The sequence below is a fragment of the Lonchura striata genome, chromosome 5 (assembly GCF_046129695.1).
Source record: "Lonchura striata isolate bLonStr1 chromosome 5, bLonStr1.mat, whole genome shotgun sequence".
Classification (NCBI taxonomy): Eukaryota; Metazoa; Chordata; class Aves; order Passeriformes; family Estrildidae; genus Lonchura; species Lonchura striata.
The window spans coordinates 50,659,681-50,681,071 of record NC_134607.1 but is presented as its reverse complement, the minus strand read 5'-3'; the positions used below and the strand labels follow the sequence as shown (position 1 = coordinate 50,681,071).

The window sequence follows — 21,391 nt, the reverse complement described above, 5'->3', positions numbered from 1 at the left end:
AAGTTTTGCAACACTTTATTTTAAAGGAAATTAACCAAACCTATTCTCCCTTACCCCCTCCAACCAAATCCATTTGGATTTAACTTGTTGCTAAAATTATCTGTCTTTTGCACTCTAAGACCTGGGTCATGACCTTACTTAGGGACAGGAAATAGTTATCAGGTCACTGAATGGTCAAATGAAAAAGGATTTGAAATGCTTCGGTACTCAGGGATCTATTCATCCAAAATGATTGCCTTATGCAGTATTAAAAGCTGTGGATCTGAATGAGGAATCAACTTGCTTACATTTACACTGGCTGAGATGCAGATATCACACTACAAAAATTTTTGACATAAAATATCAAGAAGAGGAGAAAAAAGAAAGGCAAAATTGAAAAGAATGCAAATAAAACTATCTGAACTATTGTATCATCTTATTTAACAATGATAAAAAGTAGTTATCAACCACTGATGACATTTTGAGTGAAATCTCTCCTACTGAAGTCATCACTGGATAGTTATTAGCAAAAGAACAGTAAGATTTTTCTTTTCTTGTGTTCAGTTCCTTTAAGGTTAATAAAAACAGGTAAATTAATATGTTATGAAAGCACAGGTAACCACCTATGCACTGTACAAAATCCTAGTTTTGGAAGTTTATTGGAACAAACAAACACTCTCTAGGTTAAAGACCACATTCATATCTGATACACTAATAAAATCCTCATGCTACCACAAATTACAACAGTCTGCAAAACAGCAGAGTCAGGAGCAAAGAGAAAGAACACAGGCAGGTGAAATATGTGGTCAGAAACCTTGAATATACGCATACAAGAACCCTGAAGACTAGAACCACAATAGGAATTCATCATCTTAGCTGGTATGCATCTATGGTAAGTACCTCCTGTCCAGGAACTTCAGGCAAAAATAAGTGGTTTGGTTTTTTTTTGTTGTTGGTTTTTTTTTTGGTTGTTTTTGGTTTTTTTTTTTTTTTAATTGAAAGTGGAAAGCAAGAATATAATAATATGAATAAAAATTTCATATGTCTAGATAATTTATAAATACTCAGACACTGAAGTGCACTGCATAAACCAACATAAATTATGTTTTACATATTAATTTTTAAACATAATTTCAGGATTACTTCATTCCATGAATACTGAAAAAATCCTACACTATCATTGACAGACAGGAGGCTAGAAAATTAGGCACAGATTTTATTTTTCAGTTTTATTTTATAATAAGAAACTGGACCAGTAGAACTATGTAACCGAAGCTTGAGTGCGTGCACTGTAAGGCCCCTGCAGTCCTTTACAAGTTTGCAGCGTACCGCTGTTGTGAACTGGGTTTGCACTCTGCCAGCAGAGCAGCTCTGACCCATGGAGAGCACTCCTTCAGATCAACACTGCCTCAGGCTTTACTGCTTTCTCCAAGAAGTCTTACATTTCAGGCATCAAGTTGAATTTCTTCTGGAGATGATTAACCCAAACCCATGACAGATTTTTTCCAAGATATCCAACTCCTTATGTTTATTTTATCCTGGCTCTTTTTGGATGTACTGGACACAAGTAACCTACTCATTTTACATGTTGAAGGGCTGGTGGAGAGCCATTAATTCCTTAAAATGAGAAAATATTTCAACGCAAGAGTTCTGTTGTGTGCGCTCAAACTAAATAATAAGAAACAAAGCCATAGAATTATGATTTCAAAAGATACAACCCCTTCTGCACTGCAAGTTTCTGTAACACATTTTCATTACATTTCAGGACAGATCTTACATTCTCTGAAAATGCATTATTTTGTCATTTTTGTCAGTGCTATATGGATTAGAAACTGCTTCCCTAATGTGGCATACAAATTTAGAGCCTGGGAGATATGTACCAGTTACAGTTTACTGTAAACATGGCAATTCAACTCATAGAATTGCAGCGAGGCCAGATTTCAGATGTGGTTATTAATCCTTTTGGGATAACAGATCAATAAAAGGCAACTTACTTCAGAAATGGATGTTTACAAACACTATGATGCCTGGGAATTGATGCCATTAATATTTCTCCATTAAAAAGAGCTGATTTCTAAAAGATGAAAACAACTAACACAAATATTCACTTATAATGTGTTTTTACATGCTCTTAAATAATAAACAACAGAACATTTAAAGCCCATATAAAGATGAATACTAGCATTCCAGCCTCAGTACCTTCTCTTAACTGTCATGTAGATTGATTTATCAAGCATCAGTGATTTGAATCAATACAAAATATATTAAATGTCATACACAGGTTTTTTAAAATGTATTCATATTTTATAATACAGAAAATTTAAGAAACTATTGTTGCACTGATCAAGTGCAACAATATTTTCATTAACTCACAGAATTAACTAATAGAAAACATTAAATTCCAACTTTCCAAAGTCTCACATTTGCACTTTAAATTATGACTAGCAATAATAATCTATAAGAATGTTTTCCAATAATTTTTGCTTGAGACTATAAGGAGTTTCACAATTAGGAGCTATTATAAAGCTAGAAAACAGATGACTAAGTGGATTCCTTGATATTTATCTTTAAATCATATGACATAATTACAAGCTCACTTTATTTCTTATTCTTGAAAAATATATGTTATTTCTACTGACAATTTCAACAGAAATAAATAAATATTGCCATAATTAAAAGTCACCTGAGAAAGCATAATCTATCCTTATCAAATTTGTATTGGTGAAACTGGTCTTAACACTATACCCATTACATTTTCCTTGGACACCATGAGCCTAAAATGACAGGAAATACAGTACTGCCAAGTAGAATTACAGGTTCCGAAACTACAGCAAACATATCTCGTCAACACAGCCTGGTGCATTTTTAATACAGTTAAACCTCCAGGCATAAATCATTGTTCACATTTTTAGGTGAAGCCACATTGCACTGCTTCCACTTTGAAGTGTATGGTATGGATGTGTCACAGATGGATATGGATATGACTAAAAATAAATATAGTATATATGCCAATAAATCACCTAACCTACAAAATTAAATAGAGCACAATCTATGAAATGACGTGAAATAAAGTAAATCATATCCAAATAATACTTGGATAGTTTAAATGGATTTTCATCTGATCTCGTGCATTCTTCCAACTTGCTCCACAGATTTGAATTCAGCTTCCCATTCCCCTGAACAAAAATTATTTGGATAACCCACCAAAACCGTTGAGGAAACTGGATTAAAGAGGACCCCAAAAGACACATACTGTTTGCAAAGCTTGTAGCAAAAAAATGTGCTTGGCCTTAAGGCTCATTCTTCAGTTCCCAGCCACTGTACTGGGACTAAGTATTCACACTGTTGGCTAGAAAAGTATCCTTCCTCTATGTAAATGAAATTACAGATCCTGTAATTACAGACCCACAGATGGCAGAGATGCTCTGTTACACGTTCAGCCAGGACTAATTGGAACTTCCCAAGAGGAGTCAAGGATAGATTTTTCCTTCAGTTCCTGATGTACTTTACCCAAAACAGTCAAGACTATTTTACATTAAATTAAGAACTGAAATAGCCTCCAGACAAAAAGAGGACAAGTAGTCATAAAGCTTTCTAAAAAATATGCTTTGATGCAAAATAGGAAATTATGACAATTATCTGTGTGCCTTATAAAGTTTCCAAAATTTTGAGAGCTTTGAAATGTCACCATCTACAAACAACAAATATATCTCCAAGAACATTTATTGAACAAGAATATTCACTAAAGAAGGCATATTTTGTTTGTCAGCTACCTGAAACTAAATGAAACTCAACAACCATGACTGAAGCATAACTTTATCTCACCAAAGAAAGCAGTGTAATAAACACAGTCCCAGGAAATGTCCAGCAAATCATCAGGAGTACATCAAGTCAGGCTTTCATCTGTCTTCAGGTTTTTGAACAGGGTATAATTTGTTATGAGAAACAGTAAATACATATTTATACTTTCATATTCTATGGCTCACTTTCAACCTACTCAAGTTAATGTCACAAAATTTTTTTTATTTAACTAATAGTTTTAATGTATCTATAATGCAATGACTACATGCATTAAATTAATTTTAAATAAACTGAAACTGTGTCTGACAGAAAGTGTTAGGATTTCAAAATGCATGTTGATACTAGGAATTACACCAAAGAGTAATTGTTCATAATTTACTTTCCTTCTAAAATACACAAATAAAAAGTCATAAGTGCTACATTTATTGAATTATTATGCCTAATTACACTCCTGGTATATGCTTATATATTTGTGTGAGTATAGACACATGTACTGTATGTAAATACATTGACACATACAGACACAGATATGTTGACACATACAGTAATGCACTGAATTGCATTCCCATGGTTTCTGCCTCCACATGCTGCCTGTATTTTTAAATGGTAAACTCTTCTCTGTGAGAATAATATTTCCTTGTGCTATTAGCATGGTGTTTGCATTGCAAAGGGGTTTATTTCTGCCTAAATTCTGTGTGCTACTGTGATTCAAATGTGAAATAATGGTTCCTGGTGGGGATTTGTCTAGCATCAGTGAGCAAAGCATGACGATTCATCCAAAATTTAATATTTTTTTAAAATAATTTTTGAATAATTATGAATAAATAACTCAAATTTTGAAAATGTATTTTCCAAAAACATGTATGTCAACTTAGAGGTGTGTGCATTATCCTATGGGATTAAAGTTATGCACAGCATACTGCGTATCAGCTTATCAAAGCAGGAAAATGTGAAGGAAAATTATGACAGAACAATAATCTCAGGAAAACAAAAGCATCAGATATTAACCTCATTTCTTTTCACTATTTTTGTATCTCTTATGCTTTTATTAGTTTGGTCTTCTTTGTAGTCTTACACACAAAACCACAATGAAGACAAAAGACATTCATCATTCATTTTAACTAGATTTCTTAAATATTCATTACCATGATGTGTTCCAGTTTGAAAATCTAAAACTGTTCTAATTGTTTCACTTCCTAGGGCATCCCCTTTCAAAAGTAGTGATTCTATTATTTAACAGATAACACGTGTGTACTTGCTGTTTTGCTGTTGATATTGACTTCTCCCCTCCATTTCCCAATTTAAAGAAATAAAGAGGGAATATATAGAATGTGCTTTTTTCTTAACTTAGTTTTTTTATGAAGAAGATGATTTGGAGTTCAAATTTTCTACCCAAGGACTCCTATGAGTCTGTGAAAGTAAAAGGTTTTGAATGGAAGAAGTTTATTTCCACCACACAAAGGACAGGTGTGGGTTCTATTGAATTAAAATACAATGACCACAAGATTTATGGATACAGACTGAAAACATTCCACCTTCTGGTTACAGAAAGACCTCCAATGACAGAACAGACCCAAAGAGATCTATTGCAGGCAAAAGAGGAAGAAATGCTTAAAAGGTAAGAGGGGAAATGGGAAGCAAGAGAAGACATCTCTGATAGCACAACTCTGTGAAGTTATCATGCACGTGCAAAGTGTTACTAATTCTAAATTTAGAAACTCCTATATCTGTCTGATGATATGTCACATACATATAAATAAATGCTCTGTGTTGTACTCTCTAATTCACAACCTAGAATTTTCTGTACATAATGTCTGAAGTAGCAATAACTCTGGCAGAAGGACAAATTTCTGTTCTGGCCAAGCAGAAAAGTATTGCTTGTCTTCTTGAAGGCTCAGCAGACTGCATGTGAGCAGGCATGAGTGGTGAAAAAAAGTTTCTGTTTATTAGCCTGCTAGAGGAGTAAAATGGTCCTTGAAATGAAAGATAATTAAGAGCACCAACACTATGCTTGCCTTTTGATATCCAATCTGCCTTGGTACCTTCTCTCCATAAATTCAAAAAGTAACTGCAGTAATATTTAGAACGCGTACATCGGCTTTTCAAAACAAAGGGAAATGTTTTCAGGCAGGAGCAAATAAACTGGTGTCAGGAAAGCTAACCTAAACCTACACTGACTTTAGGGTACTGAACTTGTATTCAGGCTTATCTCTGGCCTGGTTTTGAGCATTCCTACAATTGTTTCTATTGAACATTCACTTTTTCACAGGCAGCCTGCCTGTCCTGTTTCCTCAGCATATGATGCATTCTGATGTATATAAGCATATGCCACAGAAGTATATATGAGATACTGGGGAATGCTCAGTCAGGTGCAGTGCATACAGACTTTCTATAGTCAAGGTAAATTCATGCTCGGATCCAAGGCAAATAATAGTGCAAAAATATTTCCTCTTTGGAATTCACCAAGAACTGTTTCCAAATAAATTTGAGCATGGACTCATGAATGTGAGGCAAATCTAGGCTTCCACACAGCTAAGTTAATTGACTAAACTGCAATTCATGTAGACTCCAATTTATTTCACACCTGTCTCAGGCACGTTCTAATTTTTATCCTCATACAGTGAATGCTAATATAGTGTAATTTGTAATTTTACTTTGTGAAACTGGGAATTGATCCAATAGCATATGACTATGTCTTTGAAAAAGATAAAAACATTGAGATGAGAACTTTCTGAGTACACTCCTGAGTTGCAAAAAGAATCAAAACAATATAAAATGGAGATTATTATCTTCTTACAACAAGGGCATTTTAAAGAGACTTGGCTTTATTTTAATTGTACAGAAACCAATGACTGTTTAACATGAATTTCAACAGTAAAAGAGCTACACCAGTGTTTAAATATTTGTGAAATATTTATGAAAAAGAATCCAATATTTACATGCTGAATTTTTTTCCTTGCCTTCTGTCAAATGGTGACTATCTGGGGAATATTCATGAAAGTACTTTCCAAAAAACATATTAAGGATTTTTAGGAGTTAATGTCTAGCTTCGGAAAAGGTGGCAATTTAATGAAGAATTTGAAGTGATGTTTCATTTATGAAGTTTTATTCTAGTAGTTTGTATTTTATATCTCTCTGACAGGCTTTGACATTTTAATTATGAAGATTTAATAATAAAACAATAAATAAATAAGTTAGATTCAATTTTCCTATGAATTAAGCTCTAGGGGCACCTCTTGCTCTCTGCAATGAATTGAAATTGAAATGTTTCACTGCTGTGACTTGAGAAACAGCTAAGTTCCTTAAACTTCTGCCTTTTTCTATTTGCACATAGTGTTTTATATTTTGAGTAAGCCTGTTTAAAAGACATTGCAAAATATATATGCTTATATGCATAAAATGAAATACTTGTTCATACCTTCAAAGTATCCAGCATTTATATGCTGTGTCTTCCCTGGTGGTTTCATAGAGAGATGTTTATTTTCATTGTTTTTGAACAACGCCAGGCGCACAGCTGGGTCTAGATGACAAGAACAAGTTAAAATCAAAGGTCAGACCTGGCTCACTCATTCCTTCAAGCAGCTTTTCACCTTTTAGCCACTTAATAAATGAAAATACCTTATAAAAGTAGGTTTTATATTCACAAAAGATTACACTTTCTAAAATAAAGCCATATAAATACACATGCAACTGAGAATCAAAGTCATTGTTTTGCAATTTTAACACTGTTGATCTTTCAGCTCACTCATCTACAAATTAAAAATAAACTCTGAAGCATGTATTTGCAGGAAATATTTTTTAAAAATCTGGATTTTAACCTTGAATTTGAAGCAGAAATATTAACAGGGTACATATCAAGCAGTGTTTCTAAAAGCTTTGGGTCATAATTATTCAACAGTTTAAATTAAGACCTTTACACCTAAAAATGTTAAAAGAACACAGTTTATTTTTGAGGCTACACTTTTAGATAATAAGCTAGTCTTCCTCCATCTTCCATCTTAATTAAAGTTAAAAAATTGAAATTAAAAAATACCCCAGAAGCCTATATGCTGAAGAATGAAATCTTGACTGTTTCTTAACTGTTACTTTTAAAAGTTTGCAAAGTGGTACAGATGAGCAGATCATTGTATATAAATCTATATAAGACATGTTCCTAGACTGGCAAAAAAAAAAGAAAAAGAGTTTAATTAACTGATGTTACACTGATGCAAAAAGCACGCAAGTCAGGAGAAGTGATTTTCACGTTATTTACAATTTGAAGGATGAATTTTTTGCTTGGCACAGGAGGAAAGGCAGAGTTTAAGGGAAACAGTGCATTAGAAAGAATGTGAAAATTGTAGGCACAATGCAGAATCAACCAGTGATAATACTAAAAAAAAAAATAGGGACTGAAAAAATGTAGCTACAATAGCAGATACACAATGATGAGCAAAGTATAGAGAGTTTTGTAGATATGTCATCGAGCAAGGTAATATGACTAATAGAATGCCAAAGAAAAGATACAAGAAATATGTTTAAAACACAGTAGCCCAAACAGATATACCCACTCTCAGGAATATATGAGAAACCATGAGGCAGAATAAGCTTGTCTACAAAGATGACTAAAAACTGTCTGAAAAGGGCAGAATTAGTAACAAGGATAAAAAAAGCAATGGGGTTTATCAAAAAAGTAGAAATGGCAAGGGAAGGATCTAAATTTTCTCAAAGAATGTGTGTGTAGCAAAAATTAATATGTGAGACACTGCCAGAACAGATAGAACAGAAAAACAGGTTATGGAAAGACTCAAAGAGGATTCAGACATAATACGTTGGAATTACTATTTATGTCTTGTGCTTAATTTTAAGTCTGTTACATGATCTCATTAATGTTTATTGAGAGGTTTATAAGACCATGACAATACTGCAGCAGAGTAAATAGCTTTTTTGTCAGTTTTCTTATTTCTGAATGACCAGAATATCCTATTAAGATGGAGGGCAACTTCTTATGAATGAAGAAGGTGGGAATTTTAACAACCATTTGTAAAGTTGGTTTTGACTAGCTCCCTACAGCTGTAGTAGTTACTTCAACTACAAATTAAAGTAAGATAAAAGGATCCCAAGACCTCAGCTTTTTCCCAGAGAATGGGAAGATCAATGGTAAACCTGGAGAAGATTCCTAATGGGGTGTGGCACTCTAAGAGATAATGCATTGGCAAAACACGTCAAGATGTTAAAGTATACTTGGTCAGTCCACACTGCAGCAGCATGTGGTTGACAGAATGTTCTTAATGGTACTAACCCTTCACAAAGCAGCAAACTTGACTAATGAAGAAATGGTGGCATGTGAGGAGGGACTAAATTAGGTCATGTCTTCACAAGGCAGAATCAGTGATACCTTACAATTTGCTATCTCAATTTGGCTAAAGAGCCTCTCTCATTTAGTTGTAGGATGTTTAAAGCTTTCAGATTACCCAGAGGATGTCATATTTAGAGTAATTTTAACTCACTTTTACTAGCTAAATTCAATGAAACCATCTAAGAAACAAAATAAATAACAATTAGCTCCATTAGTTTCAAAGGTGGATTATTAGAATGATTCTGATAATCAGGTAATTTTATTCACAAACTGTATTGCCAGGTTTGTAGATTCTTTCACTCTGTATAAATGGATAAAGTAGCCATCCAACTAAAAAAAAAAATTGTATCAGACTAGTGTTCATCAGGGTAGCAAAATTTTGGGATCACAGTAAGACTTGTGATTAAAATACCTTGAAATTGTATTACAATATACTTTAAATGTTCTCTTTGAAATTTTAGATAATAGAAGTTATAAAAAATATTTTAAGCATGAATTATTATTGTCTGTTCTATAATTATAAGATACATGGCCATACAAGTCCTGCACATGAATGAAAATGTAAAAATACTATTTTTCTAATTGCAATTTTTCCAACATCTAGCATACAGTGTTGACAAAAAAGACTTCTTCCAGCTTTATACTAGTTACAAAAATGAGTGTCTTTCTTCAATTAACAATCAAAGACGAAGTGACAAAATCAAATAAAACCCCTTAAGACCAAATGCAGTCAAAAATTTCCAAAGTAATTTTGATTAATTTAAAATAATTCCTGAAATAATATATTTTTTTCCTATATATGTCTATTGGCATTGCTCCAAAATGTTTTAAAAATATAATCTTCTCTTATCCAACCTCCCATCCAATTCTATGAAAACACCAAGCCCAAAGTTAAACTATACTAAAGATTTTTGGTGAAGTCACTCAGAGTTATTAGTCCCAAGTTAGATTTCTCAAATGTTTATTTTTGCACAAGAATAGCACCAGCAAAGTCTTCTGTGAACTGGGAAGAAGGGCAAATAATGGAAACTGTTCTAAGAGATTTCCATCAGAAGATTCATCTTTGAATCTTTGCAAAATAACTTAAAGAATCCACATGGATTTAACCCAGTGCCAGACTACTTGAATTTGTACCTACCTGGATCACCTCAACCACTGCCTACAGCTCTTCTGTTATTAAAAATGAGTCCTTTTCTTTATTTAGTCCCAAATGTAAGCAATATTACATAGATTACTTCATAATACTAGTGGCTTTTCAGTCTCTGAGTGAGCTAGGATAATGAACTGCATGTATGCTTTGATGATGAGCAATCAAATGTTTTAGATTTCACACAGAGAACTGTGAAAGAGTCCAATAGTTCAAAATCATAGAAATATCTTCCTGGATTCAGGCATACTCATTTAAATGTGGTTTATCAGATGATGATCTGTGCTCTCAATCTAGAAACCAGGGAGGTAATTTAATGTACATTCCTTGGCTGCCTCAAAATATAGAAGTTAAGTTGGACAAACACAAGATATCTTATGGAAATAATATGGAAGGATTAGTTACTGCCTGATCTGGCACCATGTTCCTAAACTTCTTGTTAATATCTGAAACTGAAAAATTAAAATATTTACCATGCATTTTTGTTGTGCAATACCTGTAATTAGGAAAACATAAATATAATGCAACAACTTTAAAGAGATGATAAGTCAAAGTTGTACACAGCAACAGATTCTTATCTACAATGTAAATTCACTTGGAAGAAAGACCAGATTTTGTTTCATAAATGGTATAGCAAATAGAACTCCAGCTCATCCATGGCTGGAGTTACTAGAAGACACTTCTATCCAGAATTGACAATCACAACCAAAGAAGCTTTTTTTCTGTTACTAAGAAAACATCAATGGTCATTCATGTAATGTGTAATAAGGAATAATAATATGGCACGAATTTTCATTCTGACTTGTTAAGATGGATTATCTGTTTTGGAGTTGTGTATTTGAGGAAGGTGGGTTGAGTTTTTTACTGTTTTTTCTTTCATTTTTTAACTAGAATTGATTTGCTGTCTAAAATTCTAAACTTCAACTAAAAATATTTGCTGACCTCTATGAAATATCTTTATCACTGTATCCTGGTTCTAGTGATCAAGGTCCACTTCAGCTGCTTTTTACCTTTTCTATCTTTTTTTTCCTACCTATGTGGCATCAAGAATTACCATAGAATCATAGAACCATTAAGGTTGGAAAAGACCTTCAAGATCATTAAGTATGTTTGACTAAACACCACCATGCCAACTAAAGCACACCACTAAGTGCCATATCCAGTCATTTCCTTCCAGGGATGGTGACTCTGCCACTCCCTGGGCAGCCTGTTCCAATGCTTAATTAAACTTTCAGGGAAAAAAACAATCTTCCTGAATCTTCTCTGGCACTGCTTGAGGCCATTTCCTACTGTTCTGATGCTGGTTGCCTGGGAGAAGAGACCAGCCCCCACCTGGCTACAGCCACCTTTCAAGCAGTTATGCCTGAGCATAACTGAGCAATTAAGTCTCCCCTAAGGTTCCTCCCTTCCAGGCTAAACAACCCCAGCTCCCTCAGCCACTCCTCATAGGACTTGTGCTCCAGACCCTTCCCCAGCCTTGTTGCCCTTCTCTGGGCATTCCCCAGCACCTCAATATCTCGCAGTGAATGGCCCAGAACTGGACACAGGACTCAAGGTGGGTCCTCACCAGTGCCAAGTACAAGGACACAATCCCTGCCCTGGTCCTGCTGGTCACATTATTGCTGATCCAGGCCAGGATGCCATTGAGCTTCTTGGCCACCTGGGCACATGCTGGCTCATGTTCAGCTGCTGTCAACCAGCATCCCCAGGTCCTTTTCCTTTGGGTTGCTCTACAGTCACTGTCTCCTAAACCTGTAGTGCTGCCTGGAGTTCTCGTGATCCAGCGGCAAGACCCAGCACTTCCTCTTGTAGAACCTCATGCAATTGGCCTTGGTCCATCAATTCACCATGTCCAGCTTCCTCTGCAGAGCCTTTCTGCCCTCCAGCAGATCAACTTAGTGTCATCTGCAAATTTACTGAGGCTGCCTTTGATTCTGCTCCCCTGTCCCTACCCATGATCATCAATTAAGATATTGAAGAGGTCCAGCCCCAGTACTGAGGGAATTCCCCTAGCAACCAGTTGCCAACTGGATGGAGCACCATTCGCTACCACTCTGTGCGCCTGGCCATCCAGCCAGTTTTTAATCCAGCAAAAAGTGCACCTGTTCAAGCTAGCTTCTCCAGGAGAATGCTTCACTGAAATCCAGGTAGACAACATCCACAACCTTTTCCTCATCCAGCAGAGAGTCACCTGGTCATAAAATAAGATCAGGCTGGCTGAAGCAGGAGCTGCTTTTTCTAAACCCATGCTGGCTGGACCTGATCCACTGATAAGAGAACTTTTTTTTTGGAGAGGAAAACTTTAAGCAAAAAGTAATGCACCAGTGTAGGAGAGACAAGCTTTCAGCTGTCTTAAAAGAAAAAGAGGTTAACTGAGATGCTAATATAAAATCCACAGGATGAGGGAAATTCCAAGTTAAGCAAGTAATTTGGTACTGTTGTGCCAATACATCTTTAGGAAGCTAATATTGTTATGAGTCACATCCACTTAAGCACCATGAGGTGCAATACTGTCTGCTGTATTTAGATTTTGAATTAGAATTTCTGTAGAATATTATGCACCCAGGTTAACAGGAATATTTCTGATATTATGCCAGTTTTACTTGGCTTCAAATTTCTGGTTTCTTGCCCATACTTTTTATATTATCTTAATGCATAGTAAAAATAGTTGAAGCAGACACAGCATACATTTCATATCAGTAAAATGCAGGCCTTTAACTTTAACTACATATGGAAGCATACATAACAGCAGTGGATTAGGGCATACAGGCCTTAAGGTCATTAGTTGGTGGGACTGTCTTCTGCAATATAAGCCTTGCCTGAATCACTCCCTATCAAAGGCTATGCTACTTTAAGCTCTCTCTCCCTTGAAATACAATACAAATTCAGTGCACTTGCTAGTATTTTCCATACCTTTTTCTTTACTGAGAAGATATGTGGCCAGACATATGAGCTAAGACACTTCTCAGTTACTTCTACATATCTAGAGTTTAACTTTGTACTTCAGCAATTCAGTCTAGCTTTTGCATCTAGGCAATGGAGAACTATAAGTGCTTTTACAGTGGGATACAAGTAGCCTGTTTTCGAATTATATTTTAAGAGAAAATTTCATTTCATAAAACAATGCAGATGACTAACTCAGATGTGGACTTCTATAATTATCAAATGTATACCATCACTGTTGCACTAGTAGAAGACAAATGTTTTATCTGGAAAATAAAAGGGAATAAATTTCCACACCTATACTGTGGATCAAAGATATTCAGGGCTATCCAGTCCAGGTTTCCAACCCAGCAGATGTCTTGAAAATATTAAAAAGCAACTGTATAACTCTCTGAATGCAAGCTGGTTTAACACTTTGCATTTGTGAATCTCAGCTCTAACTAAGGTAAAGGACTTTGACAGCATATGGAAACAGAAAACATACTCTGACGGCTAGTTTGTTCCAAGGGGATCCATCAATACCTTATCATTACCTGCAAGTAATGAGATCTTTACAAAAAATATAAAAGATGTTTGGGATCATATTGCAATCTCAACATAAAAGCTACAGGTTTAATGTGAAGAGCTTATAATTTATTTGTATCTTGAATCTTTAGAGTTCTTGCTTTGCATTCTCTCAAAGGTTGAAGTTTTACTTCCAAGTCAGATGTGTAAGTAGGTATAACATTGAAAATTTCTTATTTATACCTCATAATTCCCACTTCTAAGTGGCTGCTGGTTGCTTACATTCTAGTGGGTATGAATGCTTATCACACACAGAATTATTTTCTTGTAGTTATCATCCTTCAGCTACTTTCAATTAGAAAGCTAAAAAGGAAACAGTTGCAATTATAACACTGAAGACCTGGAAATCCAAAAGAAAGAATAGAAACAGTTTGCTAAAACTAAATTCTACAACTTTCCATATGCATATCACTAAGTACGAGATAAATGAACCTCATTTCAGTGGAGATGAAGGCAATAGGATGGCAACTTTTATGGGAGCATTAAAAGACAGTGCTAACATCTACTTATCCAAATGAATTTGAATCTGCTTTTGAATATTAGAAAGAATAAAATCTCTCTTGCAATTGCTGCTTCAGTAGGGTTAAACTCAAAGCAATAGCCTCAGAGTGTGAAGTCTCACTCCCCAGTTACACTGAAATTGCTAAAAGTAATCTAGCATGAGCTGTACCACACAGAGAACTAGGAAAGGTTACTCGCAGCCTAATGGGTCTGATTACAGTTTCCTGATCTGGAGCTGGCTAGCCTCAGGATAAGGTGTGTCCACTCTAATTTAAATGCTGAAAAGTCCTTCTCTCCTACCAGACCCTCAAAAAGACCCTGATTTACTCTCATCTCTTTTAGAGGATATACCTGATGGAAAACAAAATTATATATGTGGAGATTCTTTTCACATGGAGAATATTTGATCAGGATAATTTTTGTTTTTTGGTATGAGATCAGAGCTTTAAGATCAATTAAATATAAAAATACTTGTTTTGATTTATAATTTCCATTATCAATTTCCATTAATAATTTCCTTACAGACCAAGGAAGGACTGACTGTCAGTGTGCTGTATGAGAAAGAATAGTTAGTTTGATAATCTTTTCACTGAAAAGGGATGAAGTGAAATATTTTTAGTCACATTTTTTTGGTACTGGAAACTATGCTTTCTCTTCATCTGAAAAAACCCTTGTGATTTCAATGACTGACAGAGAAACCCATACAGGCAAATTATATACACAGGTTATTTTTGTGCTTGATGTAACAGTCAGAAAGACAACAAAAATCTATATGAGGTAGTGTCAAGAGGAGAAAATTTGAAACTATAAAAACATTGTGCAAAAGGTTTTTCAATTTTTTCAAAAACTAGCAATGTACTTTGAGAATATTCCAAGCACTACATTAAAAAGCTCAACACCTATACATCATATTGAATAATCTGAACAAAGTGAACATAAACATACCCAAGAAATCCATTAGAACTACAACAAAAACAGGACAGCAAATTTGATATGCTCAATCAGACATCTAGGACTGAATTAATTACTAATATAAGACAGACAGCAAATGGAGAAAAGAAGATATAAACTAATAAGTTTTATTCTTTTAAAAATTATAGAGGCCAAAAATTGGAATATATATTTAAAAACTCAGCTGCACACCAGATACTTATTACTTTATTTTTTTATATGCAGTAACATGGTAGGGCACTATGGAAAGCTATGCAGATTTTAAAATATTAACTTTAACTTCTTATCCATATACTATCATTTCCACAAAGCATGATTTGCTGATTACATGTCTTTTTGTTGCTTACCCCTTTTATTATTTTTTAACTATAAATAATTTTTATCATATTTAGTCTTAGTCATAGTTATGGCATTTAACACAGAAAAAAATTTACAGAAAAAATCTTTGCTTAGATATTTGTGTAGATTGGGTTTTTTCCCTTTGAAGAGCAAAACATCTTTGAATATGTTCAACACTTAATACAGAAGAGTTTTGCAAAGTTATACAGAAGAGTGTAGCTTGTGATACAAAATATAAGTAAATAAGGGTGCACTTTCTAAAGACCATTTAATATTGGGTCCTATTATCAACTAGGGTCTTACATGTTTAAATGTTTCTTGTACTATCATTATTTTACTAATACATTTATTAATATATTCCAGCAACCTTTCTATTAGCATATCATGTTAACAACTTCTAAGGAAGGTTCATTGACATTAGAAGTATCTGAGAAGAACAAGAACACAACTGGATGAGAAATTGGATAAGCTTTATCTATTTGCACAGTAAATATGTAATTTTAAAAATGGAATGATGTACTTTCAAATATTTCACACTGTTGTTTTCATAAATAGTTCTTGCGTAAGTCAAAATTTTTAACCTAAGATTTTCTCAAGAAGAAAATACAAGAAACACAAAATGCAGAAATACAAATTCCACATCTAGAAAAAGAGATACATGAACAGGAGGAAATAAAATTTCTGCTTTTCATAGCTGTCAAATATTCAACTTCAAAATCCAGTAGAATGGTTTTTAAAATTGAAATATGTTGATTTAAACTGAGTTGTTTTTACTGAATCACACTCCACCTTTATTCAAATTAATGTTTAATGTTGTACAAAGTTTTTAAAGAGAAATACTATTTTAAGAAAGGAAAAATTACATCGATATAAGCATTATTTTAACTGTTGACTTACCTAAACTTTTATTACTGTACTTTTTAGGTTTCATTTTATGGGCCCTCTTCAGCACTAGCTGTGCAGTAGAAATATCCTTAAAACCCCTAAGGGAAGAAAATGACTCACTAAATATTTCACATGTATTATGTTACACCAGCTGCATATTATTGTATAATACATTTTTCAAAAACAATACTGGTGTGTAGTACTGATCCTTAGTGTGAATCTTTCTGAGTTACAGAGATAGCTGCAATTCTTAACATTACATTATTGCAACCTATTAAGATAGTTTCCCAGACACTTACAAAAATAATTACAATAATTTTTACTTTGGTAGAAAACAGAGGTTCTTCAAAAGTGGAACTTTAAAAAAGTAAGCAACAGCCAACTATACTATACCTATTTTTAGAATTCACTGTGTAAATAAAAGCTGAACATACCATTCTTCTGCTATTTTCTCTTCTTTTTCAGACATAAATAAAAACTCCTTTTTTTCTTTCCAGTTAGAAAGCTGTAACATTGTTTCCTTCCCTGGCCTGGAAACAAAGTGTAAGAGCAATACTGAAAGGTAAGTAAATAAGAAAAGGTCTGGGGTTACCCTATTTTGCAGCCTTTGTTACTCTGCAACTTGTTTGTGCCTTTTAAAGGCACTTTTGAAGAAATGATAAAAAAAAGAAAATCTATTTTAATACTCCATGAAGGTTTTATCTTGGAGAGTAATAAAAGTCTGCCATCAATTTGAAATGTTTACATTTCAATTACTTGAGGAATATTTCAGTCCTTTCACAGAATGCAGCTGTTAAACAAATCCCTTTTAATCTTTATCTAGTCTTAAAAATCTCTATTTCAACATCTATTTCATAACAGATATGAAAAAATAGAAGTTTTATGATTTATAGTCAAACCTAGATAAATAAAACTACACATATATATTCTTATATTCCTAATTACAGTTGTGAATGAAAAATAACAACTGAATTTAATATATTTGGTTTTAGAAAGTAAATACATTTTAACCCCAGTAATATCACATTAACCAGAAGTAGTAAAAGCATCTGAAAATAGGTTCTTCTTATCCTTTTTATTTTTCTCAAATTCAAATGACTTAAATTCAGTTTAAAATAATATAATTTAACTTACCTGCTATGAAAATCGATTTTTCCTGCTGAGTATGAATGTGGTCTGTTAGCACACTGCCAAACTTCTTGTGGTGCTAATGGCAAACTATTTAAATGTCCACTGGAATCTGAAGGCCTAGAAAACTTCTAAGAGAAGGAAAAGGAATGCAACTGATTATCCCCATAAGTTTGAGTTTAAAATGTGCACCAGGGTTTGCAGAGTTTATCACTATAACTGAAAGGATTCTTAATGGTGATATGCCCATTACAGACATTACTTTCAACTAACTGAATAGGACAAAAAGTTGACTTTAGTTACACTTCACATCCCCAAATATAATAAATTGTACATTTATAAGACTCTTTTCTCTTAAATGTAGGAAACAAAACATTAGTAATACTATGCTTGTAATAAGAATACAAAACCCTGCAAAAACAAAAAGCCAAAACTTCAAGGTTTATCTAGCAGACATTACAGTTCAATGACCTTTAGCTGTTCTGAAAACATTCAGCTGTTGTCATATAATGCAGATCTTAGTATTTTTAAAGTAGTTTGTCAACTAGCAATTTTTAATCCATTGCCAAATGTGCAGATGAAGCACATCATCTTTTTTTTCTGCTACTGTGAAGTAAAGTGTTGAAATAAATCCAAAATAAAGAAAAAATAAGCAAATGAAAGAAAATCTAAAAGAAAAATTGCATCTGGACATCAGGAGGAAGTCTGAGACTTCTAAAAGTAATTGTGTTTTTAAGTCACTAAATTGTCATATTAATCACCTCAGAATAGCATTTCTTTAAAGAATGAATAAAGACTGAAGACTAAGTTGTTTCTGTGACATGTTACCTTTGGCCAGTGCAGCTGGTTTGAGAGCAGGAGTGTTTTTGAAGGGAAACGGGTGGAATCTAGAGTTAGCCATTCCTTCTCTAATGCAGCCTGCATGAATGAGCAAAGTCAAATAGTGCACTGATAAAATCAGTTTAGTTTTGATAACTCTTGCAAAGCCTCTTTTAAATTCTCTTATATACTTTGTGCATCTTTTCAAGTTGTATATCAGAACTGCCACCCAGAGCAATCAGACTCAAAGCACATTTGGAGATGCAGTACTGTACTGTTTTATTTTAAAGAAATCAGATCAACAGTATTTGTGGGTTGTGGAGGTTCTTTTTGGGTTTTGGTTTTGCGTAAGATGCAACCCCTCTTTCTCAAATTCCTGTAATTTTATGCCAACATTGTTAGTAAACTCAAGTTATTATAAATGACTGCCAAACTTTGAAAAAATAGAGACATAAGTTACTTAAAAGCATAAGGAATATGAAGAGCTCTGTGTGATGTTTTTGACTGAGTATTTTATGTCCAGGTGTAGGTGCCCTGATTCTGTCAAACTTATAGAACTTGTTGAACTGAATTAGTGAGCAATTTTCATTGAAATTTGGGGTTAAAAATAAATTCTATATAATGCTGTATGATTCAATTACACAGTTTTATTTCTGATGTAATGGATTAAATGGGAAACTAAAATAATAGTTGGAATAAAGAAGGGTGACAGAATTAGTTGCTAATTGGGGTCCTTAGCACTTTAACATAGAATTCATTTTTCTTTCATAAAAACAAACTCTAGACTTTGTTTGAAACCCAACCTGTATATTAGTTGTTTTTCTTATAAGTCCTTGAGGCTTTTTACCACATCTTTTCAATGTATTCTGATAAGTGAAAGAATTAAATCACACCCATACAGTAAGTAAATACCACTGAAGAATTTGGCTTGACTTACAGGGCTCAGCCATTCAGGTTCTTCTTACTTCAACAGCAAAGAGCCTGGGGTTCATTCTTTTGAAAATGTCTACTAACAAAACTGGACTATCTTCCTCCCATTCATAAAATACTTCAGATTGTACTAATTTCTGGCCCTGAGAAATGATCCTAAGTTTGGACACCTTACTGTGTAGTTTGTGGAAACAGGACTTTGTATAGCTTTAGACTGGTGAACAAGATCTTCCAAGGCCTTTGGAAGATCTCATATTCCAGGTATTTTGAAAAGTTAGTTCAGGTACTGGTCACAGGATTTGGTGGGTCTAAGATCAATCTTTCTGCTTCCATTCTGATCAAGCTTTGAAAAATAATGTCTGATTTTATTTTCACATCTTAAAAGGGATGAACTCTTACATCTGATTGATGCCCTGCTTCTGGAATTTCCTGTTATTTGCTTACAGTATGTTTTGGGATTAATTCCTTTATTTAATAAATCTGGAAAAATTCTATGCCCTCATTATTAACAAATAACCACTCTTCCCCTCCTCAATATTTCAATTAATGATAAATATATAACATTATCGATTTTAACATGCCTCCTCTCTTGGCTAGTTGTATGTGTAAAGAAATCTATGTAAATAAACTGCAGAGGCATACAAAAAACAAAATGTATCACACTCCTTAGCTTTTACAGTTATCTACAACCCACTAATTTATCTCTCTTCAGTGGTGGGATAACTCCTTTGCTGATAACCGCTAAATGGCTGATTCACACAATTTTCATTTTAAAAAAATCCATTCCAGAGAGCAGACTGTAGTAAATCAAATCCCAAAAGTGATCAATTAAATATGTGACACTGGTACTATTTGAACATAGAAGACTGACAAGTTCATATCTCAGCAGAGACAAAGCTAGAACAATTCATGTTTTACAATTGACTGAGTGCTATGGGCAGAATGGTCAAAAGGAAAAGCTATGAAAAAGGTATGACACCTGACTGAAAACTTCCAGAGAAAACAGATATTATTCCTCCTTGTGCTCTTTCAATTTACTTCTCAATTGCACTATGCAAACCATATTTTTAAGTTCTCAGAGGAGAATTTTTCACCTATTTTTGAAGACTGTGCACACAATCCAGTCAACAGTGCTGGTATATATAGGTATATGACAATAGCAAAATTTGGAAATTATCCTTACTCCTCTGTTTGCAAAAGAATCAACAGGTGGGAGAGAAGTAGATTTCCACTTGTACAATTTAAAGTCAATCAACTTAATCCACGTGTACAGTGATGTGTTCATTATTTACCTCAGTACTTAAAGGTCTTCCAGTAGCAGTGAATATTATTCAAGCTCTAATGTAAAATCTGAGGCCAAGCCTCCATGCTGGCTAGTTGAATTTTTACCTCTCTGATGAAATAGTTTGTAAAATAAAAACAAACAAACAACCAAAAAAAACCACCCCAAAACAAACAACCCCCCCAAACTAACAAACAAAAAACTAAAGCAAAACAAAACTCCTCTTGAGAAATAATATTCCAAAGATGTAGCAAATTTTTGGGAACAAGAATCACTTAGCAATACATTGATTGAATCCTTTTGTTTTATAGTTGTACCATAACTCAATTATACTCTTAATATTTATGTTTAAACTTTTCTTACTAATATTTTCCTAGTCCAGTGTTTGCCATTTATTAACTTAGTACTAGTAATAGTTTTATTTCTTTTGTAGTCTATAAAAGGTAATTCAGTGTCCTGTGTGTTCAAAAGAATTATCAGTAAAAAGACAAAAGTATGAATCAAATATATAATATGCACAAACAAAAGAAGACACCTTATTTACCATTTAAGTACATCTTTTACTCCTTTGAATGCACAGCATATCATAAAAATATACCACAATGATATTTGTTTTGTCCACAGAAATAAACACTATTGATCTTCAAACACACCCTCTCACTATCTTTTGCTTGGACATTTTCACAGGACTAAGCTGAACAAATTTCTGCCCACACCTTCCCTATAAACAGTCGTAATGAAAAGTTTATTACAGATTTACCAACACCCAAGGCTTAAAATTAGATCT

At 33.8% G+C, this 21,391-nt stretch overlaps 1 protein-coding gene across 1 annotated transcript in view; it reads right to left on the bottom strand.

Moving 5' to 3' along the window:
* LRRIQ1 (leucine rich repeats and IQ motif containing 1) overlaps positions 1 to 21,391 on the bottom strand; it is a 102,300-nt gene that overhangs the window by 31,355 nt on the left and 49,554 nt on the right. The window contains exons 19-23 of the mRNA XM_031507743.2: positions 18,402 to 18,491; positions 17,580 to 17,704; positions 16,880 to 16,975; positions 16,458 to 16,543; positions 7,199 to 7,300 (exon numbers count right to left, since the gene is read on the bottom strand). Coding sequence (XP_031363603.2) covers positions 7,199 to 7,300; positions 16,458 to 16,543; positions 16,880 to 16,975; positions 17,580 to 17,704; positions 18,402 to 18,491 — 499 coding nt within the window. The remainder of the gene's footprint in view (positions 1 to 7,198; positions 7,301 to 16,457; positions 16,544 to 16,879; positions 16,976 to 17,579; positions 17,705 to 18,401; positions 18,492 to 21,391) is intronic.